General features: G+C 50.0%; 1 protein-coding gene across 24 annotated transcripts in view; it reads left to right on the top strand.

The window, feature by feature from the left end:
- The window catches only part of ANKMY1 (ankyrin repeat and MYND domain containing 1), a 77,450-nt gene that overhangs the window by 21,516 nt on the left and 36,235 nt on the right, over positions 1-19,699 (top strand). For 19 of the 24 annotated variants that reach the window (XR_008482334.2, XR_008482333.2, XR_004744965.3 and 16 more), the window contains 4 exons: positions 11,104-11,576; positions 15,581-15,797; positions 16,179-16,343; positions 17,700-18,172. Coding sequence is in view for 21 of the 24 variants with exons in the window: in XM_078328930.1 (XP_078185056.1) it covers positions 11,104-11,576; positions 15,581-15,797; positions 16,179-16,343; positions 17,700-18,172 (1,328 nt within the window). In the remaining 3 variants the exon portion in view is untranslated. Of the gene's footprint in view, positions 1-4,495; positions 7,374-11,103; positions 11,683-15,580; positions 15,798-16,178; positions 16,344-17,699; positions 18,173-19,699 lie in introns of those variants that run through there. The other 5 variants (XM_078328932.1, XM_054258113.2, XM_054258111.2 and 2 more) reach the window with 4 other exon arrangements.

Here is a 19,699-nt window from a genome sequence, read left to right as displayed (position 1 = left end):
CCATACAAGATTATTTTTTCTCATGAAAAATTATTTTTTTCTTTATAACCTTCCTTAACAAAAATATATCTTCATATCCATGACTTTTTTTCACATCTCTCTCCCCTACTTACTGGTTCCTTTTTACTTTGTTTCATAAATAACCCTTCGAATCTAGAAATTGAATTAACCTTTAGATAACTTGAGTTGGCCAAAATTATGCTTTTTCTCACTAAGAGCACATCTTCTTTGATGCATTTTCTATACAGAATTCTATATTAACTATAATTTTTATTCTTAGTAACCTTACATTTTACTGAAACCCTAGGAAGCAAGAAATCCCAAACTATCAGATGTTAGCATTTTATAGATGAGAATAGTTCCACAATTTTTAGAAACATATTTCCCCATACCATAACCCTTTCTTGATTAGAAATGACTTAGATATCTATTGAACATCAAAAATAATTGTAAGATTTAAATCTACATAAATGTTCACCTATAGCACTTATGTAATGTATATAAATACATTTTATTTTTAGCAGTTTAGATTATTTGTGTATCATTTATTTCTGTGTGAACCATTTTATAACCTTGAATATTAGGTATTCATCTAAATAAGAAGCTTAAAGTTAACTACATGGGTATTTTCACCAATAACTCAGAAGATCCAGCTGTTTTCATTAAACCAACAACAATAAATTAGTCTTATTTATCAAAAAATTCACAGAAAGATCATTTTGTTTTGAGCTGGGTTTATGGTTTTATAACCTTCTGTGCCAAATCGTGGTATCTCAAAAATATCTGGCAAAAACAAATGTAAAACCCAGATAAAAATATATGCTGACAATTCTGGATTCAGAGTCCAGAGTGCTCACCATTATACCATGTACCCTCATAATTATGCTGACAACACTGACGACATTTCTATTTTTTTTTTTTGAGACGGAGTTTCGCTCTCGTTACCCAGGCTGGAGTGCAATGGCGCAATCTCGGCTCACTGCTACCTCCGCCTCCTGGGTTCAGGCAATTCTCCTGCCTCAGCCTCCCGAGTAGCTGGGATTACAGGCGCGCACCACAATGCCCAGCTAATTTTTTTTTGTATTTTTAGTAGAGACGGGGTTTCACCATGTTGACCAGGATGGTCTCAATCTCTTGACCTCGTGATCCACCCGCCTCGGCCTCCCAAAGTGCTGGGATTACAGGCTTGAGCCACCGGACATTTCTATTTTTATTTTACCTGTAATTTCAAAGCCCATTTGTTTAGTAAAAACTTACTTAAGTCTTGTGAAAACTGCTTGGACTTATTTACTTACTTAATGAAATTGAAAATTAAGTAAATAATTTACTTAATAAGTAATTCAATAATTTGCTTACTTTCAATTCATAAATTCACTGAATTTATGAATTGAAAATTGCTTGGACTTAATTTACTTCATTTAGGAGTTCTCTTTTATTTATAAGCCAATTTGGTAGACTCAACATATAATAAATGTATACACATAAGCACATCTAGACGTATTCACACACACACACACACACACACACACACACACACGCAGATTCAATAGCTTTTGCCTTGGAACTCTAGCCATGAGACAGCAATACATGTTCACCAGTCTACAAGCTTGTTTACATGGCTGAACTTTGTTAGCCTCAATAGGTAATCCAGTGAAGGCTGTGGACCAAAGTTTTGGGTAAAGCAGTTTTTATGGCAGTATGATTTTTAAAGGCCAAACCTCCCCAGACCCCAAAGAGCACTTGGGCCAAACAGCACCACAGAAGAACATCACCTGAAACTGACTAATACTTCCCAACCCTGCTTAAAACAGCAGCATAAAAACTACACAGAACTCCATTTTGCTTTCCCATTCCACAGCAAACTCTGGATTCTGAAGAATGTTGGGGCCAAAAAGTGTTATAAATGAGTATCAGTTTACTGAAGGTAAATTTCCCATGACACACGCACACAAACAGTCACCCAACACAATCCAGCCTCTGCAGCAACTAGCAAGCCCCCGGAGTGTCCCGGCCGAGATAGCTGGGGTGCATCCCGGCCGAGACAGTTGGGGTGCCTCTTCTTTTTGTTGCTTGGGCTTGGTCATCCTGCAAACAAAAATTCCTTTGCAATTTCCCAAATTGAGAAGAGCTGGTCCTGCTGTCTGACACTCACAAAAGATACTCAGTTGCCCAGACACACACACAACACACAATTACAGACAAGCCCCCTGGAGTGTCCATGCTGAAACAGTTGGGTGCTTTCCTCTCTTAGTCAGTTGGGCTTGTTCAACCTGCAAATGGAATTTCCTTTAAAAATTTCCCAAATTGAGAGGAGCAGCCCCTGCTGTCTGGGCCAACAAAGGACACTCACCTATCCCGATGCATATGTCAGATTTCAAAGGCAGTGCTTCTGAGGCAATCAGGAACACAGTTGGGGCTGGCTGCAATGGGGCCAGAGAGAGACGTAGATACCCCAGCCACAATTGGGCTGGCAGCTGCTTAGGAGGGCTTCTGAGACTTCAGGCCCTGCTGCTCCCCCCACAGAAAGCCAATCACTGAGACCAGGAGTATTGCAAAAGAAGGCTTTCATGGGGTGCTGCAGCCATGGACATGGGGGCTCAGTCTCAAACCCCCATCTCCATGACTGAATAGAACCAGGGGTTTAGGTAGCAGGGAAGAAATGTAACAATGGATAAGGAAACAGGAACTCACGAGGGGTAAGGAAGCAGTCATGGCGAATGAGGGGCCTGGAGTCTCACTGAATGCAGTGATTTGGTGAGTTTCATTTCTCTGATACTTTTTAGGCTGAGTGCAGTGGCTCACTCCTGTAATCCCAGCACTTTGGGAGGCCAAGGCGGGCAGATCACAAGGTCAGGAGATGGAGACCATCTGGGCCAACATGGTGAAACCCTGTATTTACTAAAAATAAAAAAATTAGCCAGATGTGGTGGCATGCACCTGTAGTCCCAGCTACTCAGGAGGCTGAGGCAGGGTAATTGCTTGAAACTGGGAGGCGGAGGTTGCAGTGAGAGCCGAGATGGAGCCACTGCACTCCAGCCTGGTGACAGAGCAAGACTCTGTCTAAAAAAAAAAAGTCAGAAGGGTTAATTTCTGTGTTTATCCAAAACACTCTATGGGAATGTTGTGTCCGTTACCTGACTATGGCTCAGGGAAGCACAGTCTCAAGGAGTCAAGTGTGCCTGAGGCAGTCAGATTAGTTTTATATGTTTAAGGGAAACAAGAACTACAGCAAAGACAGATCAATACATGGAAAACACACATTGGTTAGGTCCAAAAAAGTAGGCTATGTGGAAGAGGAGGCTTACAGTTATAGGTGGATTCAGGGATTCTGTAATTTGCAGTTGGTTAAAGGCTCCGTGTAAAACTTGGAGTCAGCACAAAGGAATGTTTTCAGTTGGGGATGCTACCTGGCAATATCGAGGGCCTGCAGGTGTGGCCTTGCCAGGCATGGCCTTAGGTCTTGCTTATAATTTGCTATCTTATTTCCACAAAGAGTCTGGTTTGTCAGCCTTCTGGTCTCTGTTTTAATATTAGTGCTGGTCAGTTGTGTCTAAACTCAGAGGGAAGGGGCACAACAAGGCATCTGACTTTCCTTCCTGTTGTGGCTAAGCACACAGTTTTTCAGGCTTTTCTGGGATCCCCTTGGCCAAGTGGGGGTCCATTCAGTCTGTTCAGGGGGTGCAGGATCTTATTTTTAGTTTAGAATGCAGTCACACAATGTGTAGCCCTTTGAGTCTGGAGTCTGACACTTAGCCTCATGCTTTTGAGATTCATCTGTTTTCCAGGAGTTTGTTCCTTCTTATTGCTTAAAAAATGGTCATTGTTTGGAACTACCATAGTTTATCCCCTAATGAAGGACATTTGGATTGTTTACAGTGTTTGGGATTTATGAATAATGCCACTGTTGAAAGAGAACTGCAGCCTGATTAAATTTGAGGGAGTTGAAGTGAGCACGTAGCCGCAGGTACAAGTGAGGTTTTGAAGGGGAAAGGAAGGAGGCGCACCTAAGATGTTTACCAAGAATTGACATTGGTTCAGTACAGTAACAGGAGCTGTTGTCTGGATATCCAGTTTCTGTATCACAAATTCTAGGAACATGAAGACAGCAGGTGAGGGTCACATTGTGGAACGTGTGATAACATTTTGGGTAACTTATCAGCGAATCTGGAAACTATAGGTGAAGAAAGGAGAAACAAAATGCCCCGAAACAATTACCCCGGGCATGGCTGCAGGGTTGGGGTGGGGGGCGTGGCCGCAGGGTCGGGGTGGGGGGCGTGCCTGCAGGGTCAGGTGGAGCGTGGCCGCAGGGTTGGGGTGGGGGGCGTGGCCGCAGGGTAGGGCCGGGGGCGTGGCCGCAGGGTGGGGTGGGGGCGTGGCTGCAGGGTCAGTGGGGCGTGACTGCAGGGTTGGGGTGGGGGGCGTGGCCGCAGGGTGGGGTGGGGGCGTGGCCACAGGGTCAGGTGGGCGTGGCCGCCGGGTGGGGTAGGGCGTGGCTGCCGGGGCTGGGTCGGGCGGCATGACTGAAGCCTCTTGCTGCTCTGTCTGGGCCTGATCACTTTAGCAGACTTCACCTTCCTCTGGCTGCTCTGAGGTACTTTTTTTTCTTGCTGTGCGGTTTTTCTTTTCTTTCTTTTTTTTTTTTTGGTTGAAAATTTGACTGGGTCTGGTGGCTCAACTCTGATCCCAGCACTTAGGGAGGCTGAGGCAGGAGGATTGCTTGAGCTCAGGAGTTTGAAAGTAGCCTGGGCAACATAGTGAGACCCTATCTCTATTTATTTTCCAAAGAAAAAAAATTTAAGAAATGAAAGTGAATATTTAGAATGAGAAAAAATTACAGCGAATTATACACTGAAGAAAGTGGCAACCTACAATAAATATTATACAATCCAGGGAAAAAGCGTAATCTTTTTATTAGTTAACTGCTTGATCCACCTCTAAAAAACTTCTATATTTTTTGACTGTTTAATCTTTGGCTGCCTCTTCCTATGTAATATTTTCTTGAGAAGAGAAAGGCAATGGAGTACATCGTATGTTACTGCTCCCTTGTTTTCTCTTTGCTTCTAGAGACGGGATCTTGCTCTGTTGCTTCAAGGGTTTCCATCTCCAAGTTCTTTTTTTTTTTGAGATGGAGTTTCGCTCTTTTCACCCAGGCTGGAGTGCAATGGCGCAATCTCGGCTCACTGCAACCTCCGCCTCCTGGGTTCAGGCAATTCTCCTGCCTCAGCCTCCTGAGTAGCTGGGATTACAGGCACGCGCCACTGTGCCCAGCTAATTGTTTGTATTTTTAGTAGAGACAGGGTTTCACCATGTTGACCAGGATGGTCTCGATCTCTTGACCTCGTGATCCACTCACCTCGGCCTCCCAGAGTGCTGGGGTTACAGGCTTGAGCCACCGCGCCCGACCTCCATCTCCAAGTTCTTGTTACCACTTGGTCTTGTCACTGCTGTTTTAGTGTTAGCCTCTCCAGTAGTCATGCAGGGGCGTTGCACTGTGGACCGAAATGGTCCTACCCTACGTGAGTGGCGATGCCGAGCACCTTTTCATGTTTCTGTGCCTTCTGTTTTTCCTCTGGCTGGTTTGCCCAGCGGGTATCAATTTTATTATTCATTTTCCCCAAAGAAACAGGCTTTGGCTCAGTTGAGCCTGCCATTTGGCGCTATTTTCTTATCCAGTTCATCCATTTTTTTACAAAAGAAAAAAAGACACAACATACCAGAACCTCTGGGACACATTTAAAGCAGTCTCTAGAGGAAAATATATAGCAGTAAGTGCCCACATGAGAAGAGTGGAGAAATCCAAAATTGACACCCTAACGTCAAAATTGAAAGAGCTAGAGGAGCAAGATAAAAAAACTCAAAATCTAGCAGAAGACAAGAAATAACTAAGATCAGAGCAGAACTGAAGGAGATAGAACACGAAAAACCCTTCAAATAATCAATAAATCCAAGAGCAGGTTTTTTGAAAAGGTCAACAAAATAGACCACTAGCCAGATTGATTAAAAAGAAAAGAGAGAACAACCAAATAGATGCAATAAAAAATGATAAAGGGGAAATCATCACAGATCCCACAGAAATTCAAACCATCACCAGAGAATATTACAAACAACTCTATGCACATAAACTAGTAAACCTGGAAGAAATGGATAAATTCCTGGACACTTGCATCCTCCCAAGCCTAAACCAGGAGGAAGCTGAAACTATGAATAGACCAATAACAAGGTCTGAAGTTGAGGCAGCAATTAAGAGCCTACCACACAAAAAACACCCAGGTCCAGATGGGTTCACAGCCGAATTTTACCAGACACACAAAGAGGAGCTGGTACCATTCCTTCTGAAACTATTCCAAATAATTCAAAAAGAGGGAATCCTTCCCAAATCATTTTATGAGACCAACATCATCCTGATACCAAAACCCGGCAGAGACTCAACAAGAAAAGAAAACTTCAGACCAATATCCATGATGAACATAGATGCAAAAATCTTCAATAAAATATTGGCAAGCCAATTACAACAGCACATCAAAAAGCTTATCCACCATGATCAAGTAGGATTCATCCCAGGGATGCAAGGCTGGTTCAACATACGCAAGTCTATACTAAGTGACAAGTGGGGAGTGTGGAGACACTGGGTAAAGGTACAGCTCACCTGTTAGGCAGCACCGGGCAGGATGCGGTGGGAACTTTTTCATTTCTGGAATTTTCCATTTAATATTTTTGGAGTATGGTTGACCACAAGTAACTGAAACTGCGGAAAGCAAAATGCGCTAAGGAGGGACTCCTGTATTTTCTTGTGATGTGTCTTTCTTTCTTTTTTTTTTTTCTGAGACAGAGTTTCGCTCTTGTTACCCAGGCTGGACTGCAATGGCGCGATCTCGGCTCACTGCAACCTCCGCCTCCTGGGTTCAGGCAATTCTCCTGCCTCAGCCTCCTGAGTAGCTGGGATTACAGGCACGCGCCACCGTGCCCAGCTAATTTTTTGTATTTTTAGTAGAAACGGGGTTTCACCATGTTGACCAGGATGGTCTTGATCTCTTGACCTCATGATCCACACGCCTCAGCCTCCCAAAGTGCTGGGATTACAGGCGTGAGCCACTACGCCCGGCTGTGTTTGATTTTTTTTTGCTTAGGGCATGATTCTTTTAAGACTCATACATGTTTTACATATTTCAGTCAATTTAAAAAATTATGGGGTAGTATTTCATTGCATGGATATAACCAAATTTTTTATTGGCTCACCATTAAATGCATATTTGATTTCTTACACATTTTTGGTTTCTATGAAAAAGGCTGTTCCGAACAGTTGATTCGACGTGGACATATATCTTTATTTTCACTTGGATAAATACTCAAGAGTGGGGTTGCTGGTCAAAACAGTAAGTATCTGGAAATTTTATAAGAAATTGCCGAACAGTTGTTCCAAGTGACTGGGCCATTTTGCATTTCAGCATCGATATTTGAAGGTTCCAGTTGATTCCTATCCTTGTTAGCACTTGGAATTGCCAGTCTTTCTATTTTAGCCATTCTCATGGGTGTATGTGGGATGTTATTACGCTTTGAAATTTTAGCACTCCGGTGACTAATGATGTTGGACCTTTTCTCATGTTCTTACTTGTTATCTGTATATCTTCTATAGCACAGTGTTTGTTTATATGTTTTACTGATTATTAATTGGGTTATCTGCATTATTATGGACTCACAGGGTTCTTTATATATATTGATATTTATGAATATTTTCTCCCAGTAGTGGCTTGCCTTTTCATTTTTCTTCGCAATGTCTTTTGTTTTATTTTTGCTTCATTTCATTATTTAATTTATTTATTGAGACAGGGTCTCAGTCTGTGGCCCAGGCTGGAGTGCAGTGGTGTAATCATAGCTCACTGCAGCCTTGACCTTCTGGTTTCAGGTGAGCTTCTCAACTCAGCCTCCCAGGCAGCTGGGATTACAGGTGTGCATCACCACGCCAGGACGCTTTGTAAATTTTCTGTGGAGATTGGGTCTCCTGACACCCTTCAATGGTGATTGGAGTGTTAGTTTTCCTTTTTGGTTTCTTTATGAATGTATGGATTTAATATACTTGATCTGTTTTAGCGCACTGCAGTGATTTTGTTTTTTGATGCCCAGATTGTCCCATCCTTGGCCAGGAATGGCGTCTTCAGCTTTCCAGATTCTGACATAGCTCCAGCAGGGGTTCAAGTGTTGACAGTTTTCTTTCTCCCCCCGGCGTGTGTATCTAGACGTGAATGCGCATAGCTTTCTCCTCTGTCCAGGCTCCTCTGTACCTTTGCTGCTCTGAACCTGGAATCTGTCGAGCCTGGTTCTTTTAGTGGGACATGGCACTTTGAGACTATAATATGGGTGCTCATTCCCACTACACTGGCTAGTTATTTCTAGACTTTTTCAGTAGAATGATCCATTTTTAATGAAAAGTGCATTTTCATACTGAGGTTTCCAGTTCTTCAGGAGCGCAGGCTTTCACTTCGCAGCTGTGCTGTTGTAATCCTTTTCTCTTAGGCACAAACATCCTGATTTTTAACCACTGACTAAAATTCTTGTTTGTTTTTTCTCGTAAAATATGTACGGTTGCTTCAGAATAACAGAACCCAGACAGAGCTATTGCTGCCGGTATGATCAGGACAAGCAGGGCAAGGCTTCCCTGCTGCTCTTCTGTCCCCAGGGCTCAGCCCAGTGACGTGCACTCCCCCCACGCGTGCAGGCTCAGGGAACGGTTCCTCTCTGGATGATCCACCACCTGGACGTAGGGCTGCATCCAATTGCTTTATTTTGCTTTCTTGGGATTCTGTTTTTAATATCTTTCTTTCATTTTGTTTTTAATTATGCAAAACATTACATTGTTCCAAAGCCAAATCTAGAAAACAAGGTCCAGACAGAGGAGTCCAGCTTGGACCCCTTTCTCCCCCATCTTGGTTCCTCTCTTAGCACCCGTGACCTTTTCATAGCTTGGGGCTCATCTCTGCAAAGCAGGAGCAATGCGCACATACGCTCCTTTCCTGTGGGTGGGAGGCGCCCCCTGGGGTGCCCCCTGGGGTGACCACGCTGCCGTGTTCTTCTCCTGGAGGCCGACTTGGTCTCTTCATGCAGCTGCAGAGGAAGCACTGAGGATGTGGGCACTTCCCATTTGCTGGTGATCTTTGGGCAGCCTTCCTAGAAGTAGGATTGTCTGGTCAAAAAGTAGTTTATATTGAAATCAGACTTCGTAAGGCCTGGCTGTGCTGCGTCCTGTGGACACTCCCTTATTTAACCTTGGTGTTACTATTATTATAATTTTCTCTTAGACATACTGCTGCGGTGAACACGTTTGTGGTTGCTTCTGTGATGATTTCCTTACAGTGGGTCCCGGAAGCAGAAGCATGGGGTCCTAGGCATCGCCCCTGTGGCCTCAGCATCATCACGGGGGCTGTTTTCTCCTTCTGCTTCCCTGCCCACGGCCCCTTCTCTTGCTCTGCCTCCGTGTTTTTCCCAGCCCATCTGATCCAGTGATTGACGCCTCCTCAGGGGCTCTCTGAAGCTCCTAGAGTAAACATGCAGCCTCCTCGCTATGCCCACCAGGCCCTCCAGTCCTGCCTGGCACCTGCTTATGGCCCAACCTCACCTGTTACTTCTCTCCACCTCCGTCCCTCTGAGCCACCTCGGAAGCAGTCCCAGTGCCCAACTCCCTTGCAGAGCAGAGCAAGCCCGAGCATGCTTTACTTCACTTCATTTTCTGCCTCCTCTTCCGGGCTGCAAGCTGCTCCTGGGCAGGGGCCTCATGAAGCCGCGCATCCCCAGCACCCAGCCCTGGGCTTGTAGCCGGAGATGCTCAGGCGGCGTGTTGCATGGGTGGTATATTAGGCCATTCCCACGTTGCCTAATGAAATGCCTCAGCTGGGTAATTTAGAAAGGAAAGAGGTGTCATGGCTCATGGTTCTGCGGGCTGTGCAGGAAGCATGGCCGGGATGGCCTCAGGAAGCTTCCGGTTATGACAGAAGGTGAACGGGGAGCAGGCAATCACATGGTGGGGCAGCAGCAAGCAGGGGTCAGGGGGTGTGGGGGAGGAGCCACACACTGTTAAGCAGATCCTGTAAGAACGCCCTGAGGGCAGCACCATGACGCTAAAGCGTTCATGAAGGATCCACCCTGTGATCCTCCTGGAACACTGAGGATTACAGTTCAACTTGACATGTGGGTGGGGACACAGATTTGAACCATCTTAGGTGGAGACCTCCAAGGTGGGGGTGTTCCTGTTTCACGGATGGCATGAGCGTGTGGGCCCTGGGAGGGAAGCCGCCCTGCCGCCCACTGTGGCTGCCTCGGCGCCTTTTCCTGTGCCGTCTCTGCCCACCGTGCCCTCCAGGTGTCCTTCAACGCTGCCATCTCAGGAAGGTGCGCCTCCCCTGGGCAGCAGGCCCCTTCTGCGCTCCCTGCCCTGGGCACCTGGCAGTGGCCGCTCACTAGTTGTGTGTGAGGCCCTCCTGGGTGCTTTCTTTCTCTCCTGCACGTGGCCTTTGCCACCCACATGCAAGGGCCTGGGAGCGGCTGGGTTCCCAGAAGCAAGCATTGGCTCCCCTTCTTCCTCTGTCCCGTTTCTCCTTCCCCTCCCTCCTCCTCCCCTCCTCCCCTTGGCCTCCTCTCCCGCTCTTCCCTCTTTTCTCCTTCTCCTCTTCCTTTCCTCTGTCTCTTCCTCCCCCTCCTGCCCCTTCTTGGGTCACACCTGACCTGCTGCCTGCACTTCCTCCCCACGCACTGCTGCCCCAGCCTGTTGGGGGGTTTGGGCTGGGCTCCCTGGATTGAACCCACACCTGGCGTCTCTGACACGCTTTCACCTTGAGACCTCCATCATGTCCTCACCTTCTCAGAGGCCACGGAGACCTCCCCACCACCTTCCGTGTTGTCTGTGGAGTACCCTCCTTCCTGCCCCTCGGGAGAGCTGGTGGGCCTCGCTCCCGGGGCAGCACAGCCCAAGCCTCCAGGGATGTGTGCTGGGAGAATGGATGCATTTCTTGGGAAATGTTTCTGCTCTCGGTGTTCCTGTGCCTGTGCGGACCTGATCGCAGCACGCCGCTGGGCTGGGCCATCTCTCCTTGGCCTGTTGTGCTTCCTCGGCAGGGGCTGTACAAAGCGGACCAGCGGTTCGGGCCAGGCGTCGAGACCTACCCTGACGGCAGCCAGGATGTGGGGCTGTGGTTCCGGGGGCACCTCATCAAGCTGTGCACCCAGAGCCCTGGCGGCTTCTCCCTCCTCGGCTACCCTGAGTTCTCCAGCGTCCTCAGCCACAGCCCTGCGAGGATCAGCCACTCAGATGAGGAGGAGACAGAGTGGGGACCGCAGGAGGGACAGGACCCCTTTTCCTATGAGTACAAGCGGCTGCTTCTCCACGACGACCTGATACTGCCTCCAGAGATGTATGTCTACTCCACCGACAGTGAGCACCTGCCCGGGACCAGCTCTTTCCGCCGAGAGCTGGACGCCCGCCTCTTCCTCAGCGACGTCCCTCCGTTCGTTGAGGATGAAGAACCCTGGCTCATAACCAACGAGACCCCTTTGTTGGTCAAAATCCAGAAGCAAACTTACAAGTTCAGGTGACCAGTCTCTACTGCTCTTCCCCCAGAGCCCTGCATGGCGCAGGCCACTCCTAGGCAGGCTCCTGAGGCCCTCGGCCGGCTGCCACTGAGGCTGCTCCCTCAGGTGACCTAAACTCGCCCCTCCCATGAAGTGACTGATGTGGGTGGTAATGAAGTGGGAGGGGGAAGGCCCTGCCGGCTGGCGCTGGGAGCAGGTGGGCCCTGGGGCCCTGGATGTCTGTGCAGGGGAATGGGGGTCTCAGGATCCCACCCGCCCACTCTTGGGGATAGGAGTGATCAGGAGGTGGCCTGGTGAATGTGCAGCCAGGTGGAACCTGGGGGATGTGGCTAGGGAGAAGCTCCTGAGTCCATGCAGCTGAGGGTGAGTCCTGGGCCTGGGCACTGTGCATTTCCCTCGTGCAGGCCGTAGCTAATGCCCTGCCCCACCATTGCAGCGGGCCTTAGGTGTTCTGTGGGCCAAGTCTCCTGGCAGGGTTGACATGGAGAGCAGGGTTTTTGTTATGACTGTATGAGGTGGTGAGGGATGCCTGAGAGCCAAGGGTGGGAGCACAGGGAAGTAGTGGTGTTGCGGCCCAGCCAGGCCTTTGATTTGTCCGAGGATGGTGTGAAAAAATTCTCTGCTCTGTTGGTGTTTGAAAAACCCTCTTACCCTACCCAGAGCCTCAAGAAAGTCAGCCACCCAAGGAGAAGTGTTTAATGCTTTTTTTTTGAAACAGTCTTGCTCTGTTGTCCAGGCTGGAGTGCAGTGGCATGATCTCGGCTCACTGCAACCTCCGCCTCCCGGGTTCAAGCAATTCTTCTGCCTCAGCCCCCTGAGTAGCTGGGACTACAGGCGTGTACCACCATGCCCAGCTAATTTTTGTATTTTTAGTAGAGACGGGGTTTCACCATGTTGGCCAGGGTGTTCTCAATCTCCTGACCTCTTCATCTGCCCACCTTGGCCTCCCAAAGGCCTCCCACTGCACCCTGCTAAATTGTTTAATTTTTTAGTTAAAATATTCAAGAACACTTTAATTTCTTTCCTAAACATTGACCTCAGATGTCAATAAACTGTTTCAGAATGTGTATTTTCCGAGAATAAGTGGCTGCTTTTCATTCATCAGTCCATCCACCCACCCACTCAATCACCCAGCCACCTAGTATCCATTCATGCATCAATGCACCTATGCAACATCCATTCATCCAGGCATTCGTTCATCTACCCACACATCTACCCACCCACCCACCCATCCAGCAATCCACCCATGCAACACCCATTCATCCCGGCATCCATTCATCCACCCACATACCTACTCATTCATCCACCCACCCACCTACCCATCCAGCAATCCACCCATGCAATGCCCATTCATCCAGGCATCCATTCATCCACTCATCTACCCACATACCTACCCATTCATCCACCCACCCAGCCACCTATCCATCCACCCACCTATCCAGCAATCCACCCATGTGACACCCATTCACCCAGGCATCCATTCATCCACCCACATACCTACTCATTCATCCACCCACCCACCTACCCATCCAGCAATCCACCCATGCAATGCCCATTCATCCAGGCATCCATTCATCCACTCATCTACCCACATACCTACCCATTCATCCACCCACCCAGCCACCTATCCATCCACCCACCTATCCAGCAATCCACCCATGTGACACCCATTCACCCAGGCATCCATTCATCCACCCACATACCTACTCATTCATCCACCCACCCACCTACCCATCCAGCAATCCACCCATGCAATGCCCATTCATCCAGGCATCCATTCATCCACTCATCTACCCACATACCTACCCATTCATCCACCCACCTATCCAGCAATCCACCCATGTGACACCCATTCACCCAGGCATCCATTCATCCACCCACATACCTACTCATTCATCCACCCACCCACCTACCCATCCAGCAATCCACCCATGCAATGCCCATTCATCCAGGCATCCATTCATCCACTCATCTACCCACATACCTACCCATTCATCCACCCACCCAGCCACCTATCCATCCACCCACCTATCCAGCAATCCACCCATGTAACACCCATTCACCCAGGCATCCATTCATCCACCCACATACCTACCCATTCATCCACCCACCCACCCACCGACCCACCTATCCAGCAATCCACCCATGTAACACCCATTCATCCAGGCATCCATTCATCCACCCACATACCTACTCATTCATCCACCCACCCACCTACCCATCCAGCAATCCACCCATGCAATGCCCATTCATCCAGGCATCCATTCATCCACTCATCTACCCACATACCTACCCATTCATCCACCCACCCAACTATCCATCCAGCAATCCACCCATGCAACACCCATTCACCCAGGCATCCATTCATCCACCCACACATCTAACCACCCACCTATCCATCCACCCACCTATCCAGCAATCCACCCATGTAACACCCATTCATCCAGGCATCCATTCATCCACCCACACATCTAACCACCCACCTATCCATCCACCCACCTATCCAGCAATCCACCCATGTAACACCCATTCATCCAGGCATCCATTCATCCACCCACACATCTAACCACCCACCTATCCATCCACCCACCTATCCAGCAATCCACCCATGTAACACCCATTCATCCAGGCATCCATTCATCCACCCACATACCTACCCATTCATCCACCCACCCACCCACCTACCTATCCATCCAGCAATCCACCCATGCAATGCCCATTCATCCAGGCATCCATTCAACCACCCACATACCTACTCATTCATCCACCCACCCACCCACCCATCCATCCCTCAATCTACTTATGCAGCAGTCATCTACTACCCACCCACCCATCGATTCATCCATCAATCCATCCATGCAATATTTATTCATCCAACCATCCACTGATTTACCCACCTGCCTACCCATTCATCCACCTGACTACCTGTCTATCCATCTATCAATCTATTCATGTATCATTCATCCACCCACCCATCCATTCATCCATCAACCCACCAATGCAGCACCCATTCATCCACCAGCCCACTCAGCCATGTGTTCATACACTCACCCATCCATCCATCCTCCCACCCACCCATCCGTTTATCCACCCACCCACCCACCCATCCATCCCTCAATCTACTTATGCAGCAGTCATCTACTACCCACCCACCCATCGATTCATCCATCAATCCATCCATGCAATATTTATTCATCCAACCATCCACTGATTTACCCACCTGCCTACCCATTCATCCACCTGACTACCTGTCTATCCATCTATCAATCTATTCATGTATCATTCATCCACCCACCCATCCATTCATCCATCAGTTCACTCATGCAACATCCATCCTCCCACCCAACCATCCATCCATCCTCCCACCCACCCATCCGTTCATCCATCAGTTGACTCATGCAACATCCATCCACCCACCCACCCATCCATCCATCATGGTGGGCTTGTGATTGTTGAAGACTGTTAGGTACAGAAGCAACTGTAATGCGTAGGTTCTTGATTGTGAAACGGGGCTGTGTACACATCAGGAGGCATCAGTGCTGTGTGGTGAGTAAGTCATGAGAGATGCGTGTTGTCTATTCAGACAAAAGTGGATGAGCAGAGGGCGGAACGTGGGTGTTGGTGCTGAGACTGGACCCACGTGTATGCTGGTCTCCTTCCTACCCAGGGCCTTTGCTGTGACAGCCCATTTCCCAGCAAGCACCCAGTGACCCAGATGAATCAGAGATGTAGGGGTGTGCTGGCAGCCAGCACAGTCCTGCTGGGACAGAAATAGAGCCCGAGCATCTTGACCTCTAGGTGGTGTGCACCCTAGTGGATCATGAGCAGCTGGGGGTGCAGCCGCCAGCACCCAGGGTGCCTGAAGAGTGAGCACAGGGGTTGGGGCTGAGCCATAAGAAGGAGAGGCGCTGAAGGGAGGTGGCTCAGCTGGGCCCTTTCTCATGGGAGGTGCTGAGTGGTGTAGAACCTGGTCCAGGCCCATTGAAACTTGCTGTGTTGCCAGGAACAAGCCAGCTCACACCAGCTGGAATATGGGCGCCATCCTGGAGGGGAAGCGCAGCGGCTTTGCACTCTGCGGGCCCAAAGAGCAGCTTGCCATGGAGATGATCGTAAATGCTGAGGAAGGGAACCATGGCTGGATTTACGGGGTCCTGAAGGACGACTTGGCCAGTGCTGACGTGGCGGACGCAAAGGGCTACACTGTGCTCGCTGCGGCTGCTGTGAGTCCCCCACCCACCCTGGCTGGTGCCTGCAGGAGCTCAGCTGTGGAGGTCACGCATGTGGGTGGCGCTCTGTGGTCCCCTCTGCAGAAGTAGAGCCGAAGTATGTGGGGACACTGATGTGTACACACCTCCACCTCACCGTTCAGTGGAAACCCCTTCAGCTGAGCGTGACACTCAAGGTCCAGTGGAGAAGGGCTTGGGGCACAGTGCCCATTCCACTCGTCTGTCCCACACTCATCCCTTTGCCAAGCGCCCAAATGAGCACCAGTTCCTGCTCTGCCAGCGGGTGGCCTCCTGAGGGTAGCAGGATGCCCAGTGACCCTTCTCACCCCTGAGGGCCAGGCGCATCCTCCTGAGTCCTGCCCCGTCTCCCTGCAGACTCATTGCCACGACCACATTGTCAACCTTCTCCTGGACTGTGGGGCCGACGTGAACAAGCGCTCAGACGAGGGCCTCACGCCACTCAGCATGTGTTTCCTCCTGTACTATCCTGCCCAGTCCTTCAAGCCCAACATTGCTGAGCGGACCGTGCCCAAGCCCCAGGTCAGCCCCGCATGGCCACCACGCCACCCACTGTCCCCTGCTGGCTCCTCCCTCTAAGTGTCCACCAAGCCTGCTCTCTCCTCCTGTGTGGAACAGGCTTATTATACAGGGTGAGTTACAAGACAAGTCAGGGAGTGGGCAAGAGAGACAGAGCCTGCGCATCTCCTAAGGCACCCTGAGCTCCACCACAGATGCCCAGGGATGTGTGTTCTTTACAGGTCACCTGCACAGCAGCCTGGGGCCCTGAGACTTGCCCTGCCAGTGCTGTGGAGGGAGGGCGGGCATCTGTGACAACGCCCCCAAGGTGGGGGCCGATCTGCATGCCTAACAGTTTCCTGGCAATACCGATGTTACCGAAACACCAGGGGTTCAGTCTTGGTCCTGCTGCTTGCCACATAGAAAGCCAATCACTGAGATGTCAGGTATTGCTAAGGAAGAGGCTGTCACTGGGCTGCACCTGAGGAGCTGGGAGCTCATTCGCAGTCCGTCTCCCTGATTGACTAAAACCGGGAGTTTATGTAGCAGGGAACAAGTGTAACAAAGTGTGAGAAAACAGGAGCTGGGGCGAGGCAAGGCGGCATCTGCTGTGGTGATCTGGTGGGCTTCAGTTCTCTGACGCTTCCTGAGGGTCCTTTCCTGACAAAGGAACTCAGATAAAATAAATACGGGTTTCAAGCTTTAGCAGAAGAACTAGAGCTGTTGTGTAATAGTGAGAGAACAATAGGTTGTGGGCCTTAAAATAATAGAATAATAAAGTAGGAAGGATTTCTATGTTTATCCAAAAACGACCGTCTATGGGACTCTTGGGCGGTTTGACCAGTGCCACTGGTCCAGGGACCACGCTTTGGGACCCATGGCTCAAAACACAAATGGATCAAGGGCAGTGTCGTGTAACAGAAATTCAATGTGTAATTAAAATCTGGGAGGTAGCCACATGAAAAAGTAAACCAGGTGGAATTAATTTTAGTTATATATTTCATTTGAATGTATTCAAAATCCAGTCGTGCTGGTGTGTGATCAGTGTAAGCCACACCATCAAGCCGTTTGCCTTCTTTTCCCAACCTCTCCTTCACTCCTAAGCACCTGGCTGTGGACGGGCCACGTTTTGTGAGCAGCCACGCACAGGGCCACGCAGCCTGGGGTGTGGCCTGGTCAGGCGCAGGCTTCTGCGCGATGCGTTCACGGGCGGGGGAGCTTTTCTCCTTGGGGGTTTGAGGACAGCTGCCCTGGTCTTTTCAGCCTGGGCACTTGGACGACAGCTCCAGGCCATGGGCATTGGTCCTTGCTGAAGAAGGTCCTAGAATGAGGTTTTCACTGGAATTTCTTCTAATGATACTTCTTTGGTTCTTTGCAAAGGAGCCTCCACAACTTGCAGTTGCTCCAATGCTTTCATCATCGTTCACGGACACAAGCCTGGAGTCTCTGAACTATGAGGTGGACGTGCCCTCGCAGGGTAACTGTGAGCTGAGGCCACACGTCTTGGGCAGCCAGGAGCGCAGCCTCTCCCAGGGCACCAGGCAGTCTGGGAACTCTGTGGACCAGAGGAGCGGCTCTCTGAACGGGGACTCGCCACTGGTGAAGGGCAGCCTCGGCCACGTGGAGCGTGGGCTCGAGCACGTGCTGGGAAACACAGACCAGTACACTCCGTGCAGCACCGAGACGAACCTGGAGTCCAACGTGTGTGTGTGCAGCTTCCCCATCGAGCTCTCGCAGGCCATGCTGGAGAAGAGCGCCCAGTCCCACAGCCTGCTGAGGAGGGCCTCGCCCTCGCTGTGCACCAGAAGCTCCGACAAAGGGAACATAAGGAGGATGGCGCTGTCCATGGTTGAGTAGGTCCTGGCGCCGGCTGGCAGGGGAGGGCCACTACTGGGGCTGACTCCTATGCGTGGTGGACCCGCGTCTCTTTGTGCCAGTGGGAGGCATTGTGTCCAGAGACGTGTCTGAATGTGTGAGCATCCCTGTGTTGGTGGCCCCATGCCATGCCCAGGCCTGTGGGGGTGCCATAGTGATGGGCCATTTTCAGAGCCACCCCACCCCTGCTGTGGCCTTTGGCATTGGCCTGAAGTGTCTCTATGGGAGCCTCAGCAGGGGCCACTGCCGGAGGTCCTATCCTAGCCGTGGTGCCTGTGAGTGACACCTGCCTGGGGAGCCCACACACTCCTGCTGCCCACCCTTTCTAGACCAGAGGGTCTCAAATGTGGTCCACGCACCCCTGGCAGTCCAGTCCACATGCTGTGTGATGTGTCTGTGTGTGGCTGTGTGCTGTGTGCATGTGTGTTCTCTGGTGTGGCTTGTGTTTGGTTGCTGTGTGTACATGTGTGTGCGTTGGTGTTGCTTGTGTAACCGGTTGTGTGCTCTGTGTGTGGGTGTGTGCTGTGTGCTGTGTGGGGTGTGTGCTGCGGTGTGTGTGTGCTCTGGTGTGGTTTGTGTATGTGTGTGTGCTGTGTGCATGTGTGTGCTCTGGTGTGGCTTGTGTTTGTGGTTTTGTGTGTGTGTGTGCTGTGTGTGTGTGCTATGTGTGTTCTCTGGTGTGGCTTGTGTTTGGTTGCTGTGTGTACATGTGTGTGTGTTGGTGTTGCTTGTGTAACTGGTTGTGTGCTCTGTGTGTGGGTGTGTGCTGCGGTGTGTGTGTGCTCTGGTGTGGTTTGTGTATGTGTGTGTGCTGTGTGGTATGTGTGGGTATTGCTGTGGGGCGGTGTGCTGTGTGTGTGCTATGGTGTGGCTTGTGTGTGTGGTGTGTGTGTGCTGTGTGCTCTGGTGTGGTTTGTGTATGTGGTGTGTGCTGTGTGTGTGTGTGCTCTGGTGTGGTTTGTGTATGTGTGTGTGCTGTGTGGTATGTGTGGGTATTGCTGTGGGGCGGTGTGCTGTGTGTGTGTGTGTGTGCTATGTGTGTTCTCTGGTGTGGCTTGTGTTCGTGGTTTTGTGCTGTGTGTGTGTGCTGTGTGTGTGTGCTATGTGTGTTCTCTGGTGTGGCTTGTGTTTGGTTGCTGTGTGTACATGTGTGTGCGTTGGTGTTGCTTGTGTATGTAACTGGTTGTGTGCTCTGTGTGTGGGTGTGTGCTGCGGTGTGTGTGTGCTCTGGTGTGGTTTGTGTATGTGTGTGTGCTGTGTGCATGTGTGTGCTCTGGTGTGGCTTGTGTTTGTGGTTTTGTGCTGTGTGCTGTGTATGTGGTGTGTGCTGTGGTGTGGCTTGTGTGTGTGGTGTGTGCTGTGGTGTGGCTTGTGTGTGCTGTGTGTGTGCCGTGTGCTGTGTGTGTGCCGTGTGGTGTGTGTCGTGTGGTTGCGGCACACACATAACCTCCATGCGCCCCTCCCCGGCCTCCTCGCTGGCTTGGCCCGTCCTGGGCGCCGTGCGG

This window comes from Callithrix jacchus, chromosome 6 (genome assembly GCF_049354715.1).
Source record: "Callithrix jacchus isolate 240 chromosome 6, calJac240_pri, whole genome shotgun sequence".
Classification (NCBI taxonomy): Eukaryota; Metazoa; Chordata; class Mammalia; order Primates; family Cebidae; genus Callithrix; species Callithrix jacchus.
Note: the sequence above shows the minus strand (reverse complement) of the source record. Positions and strands in the feature narration are given on the sequence as shown.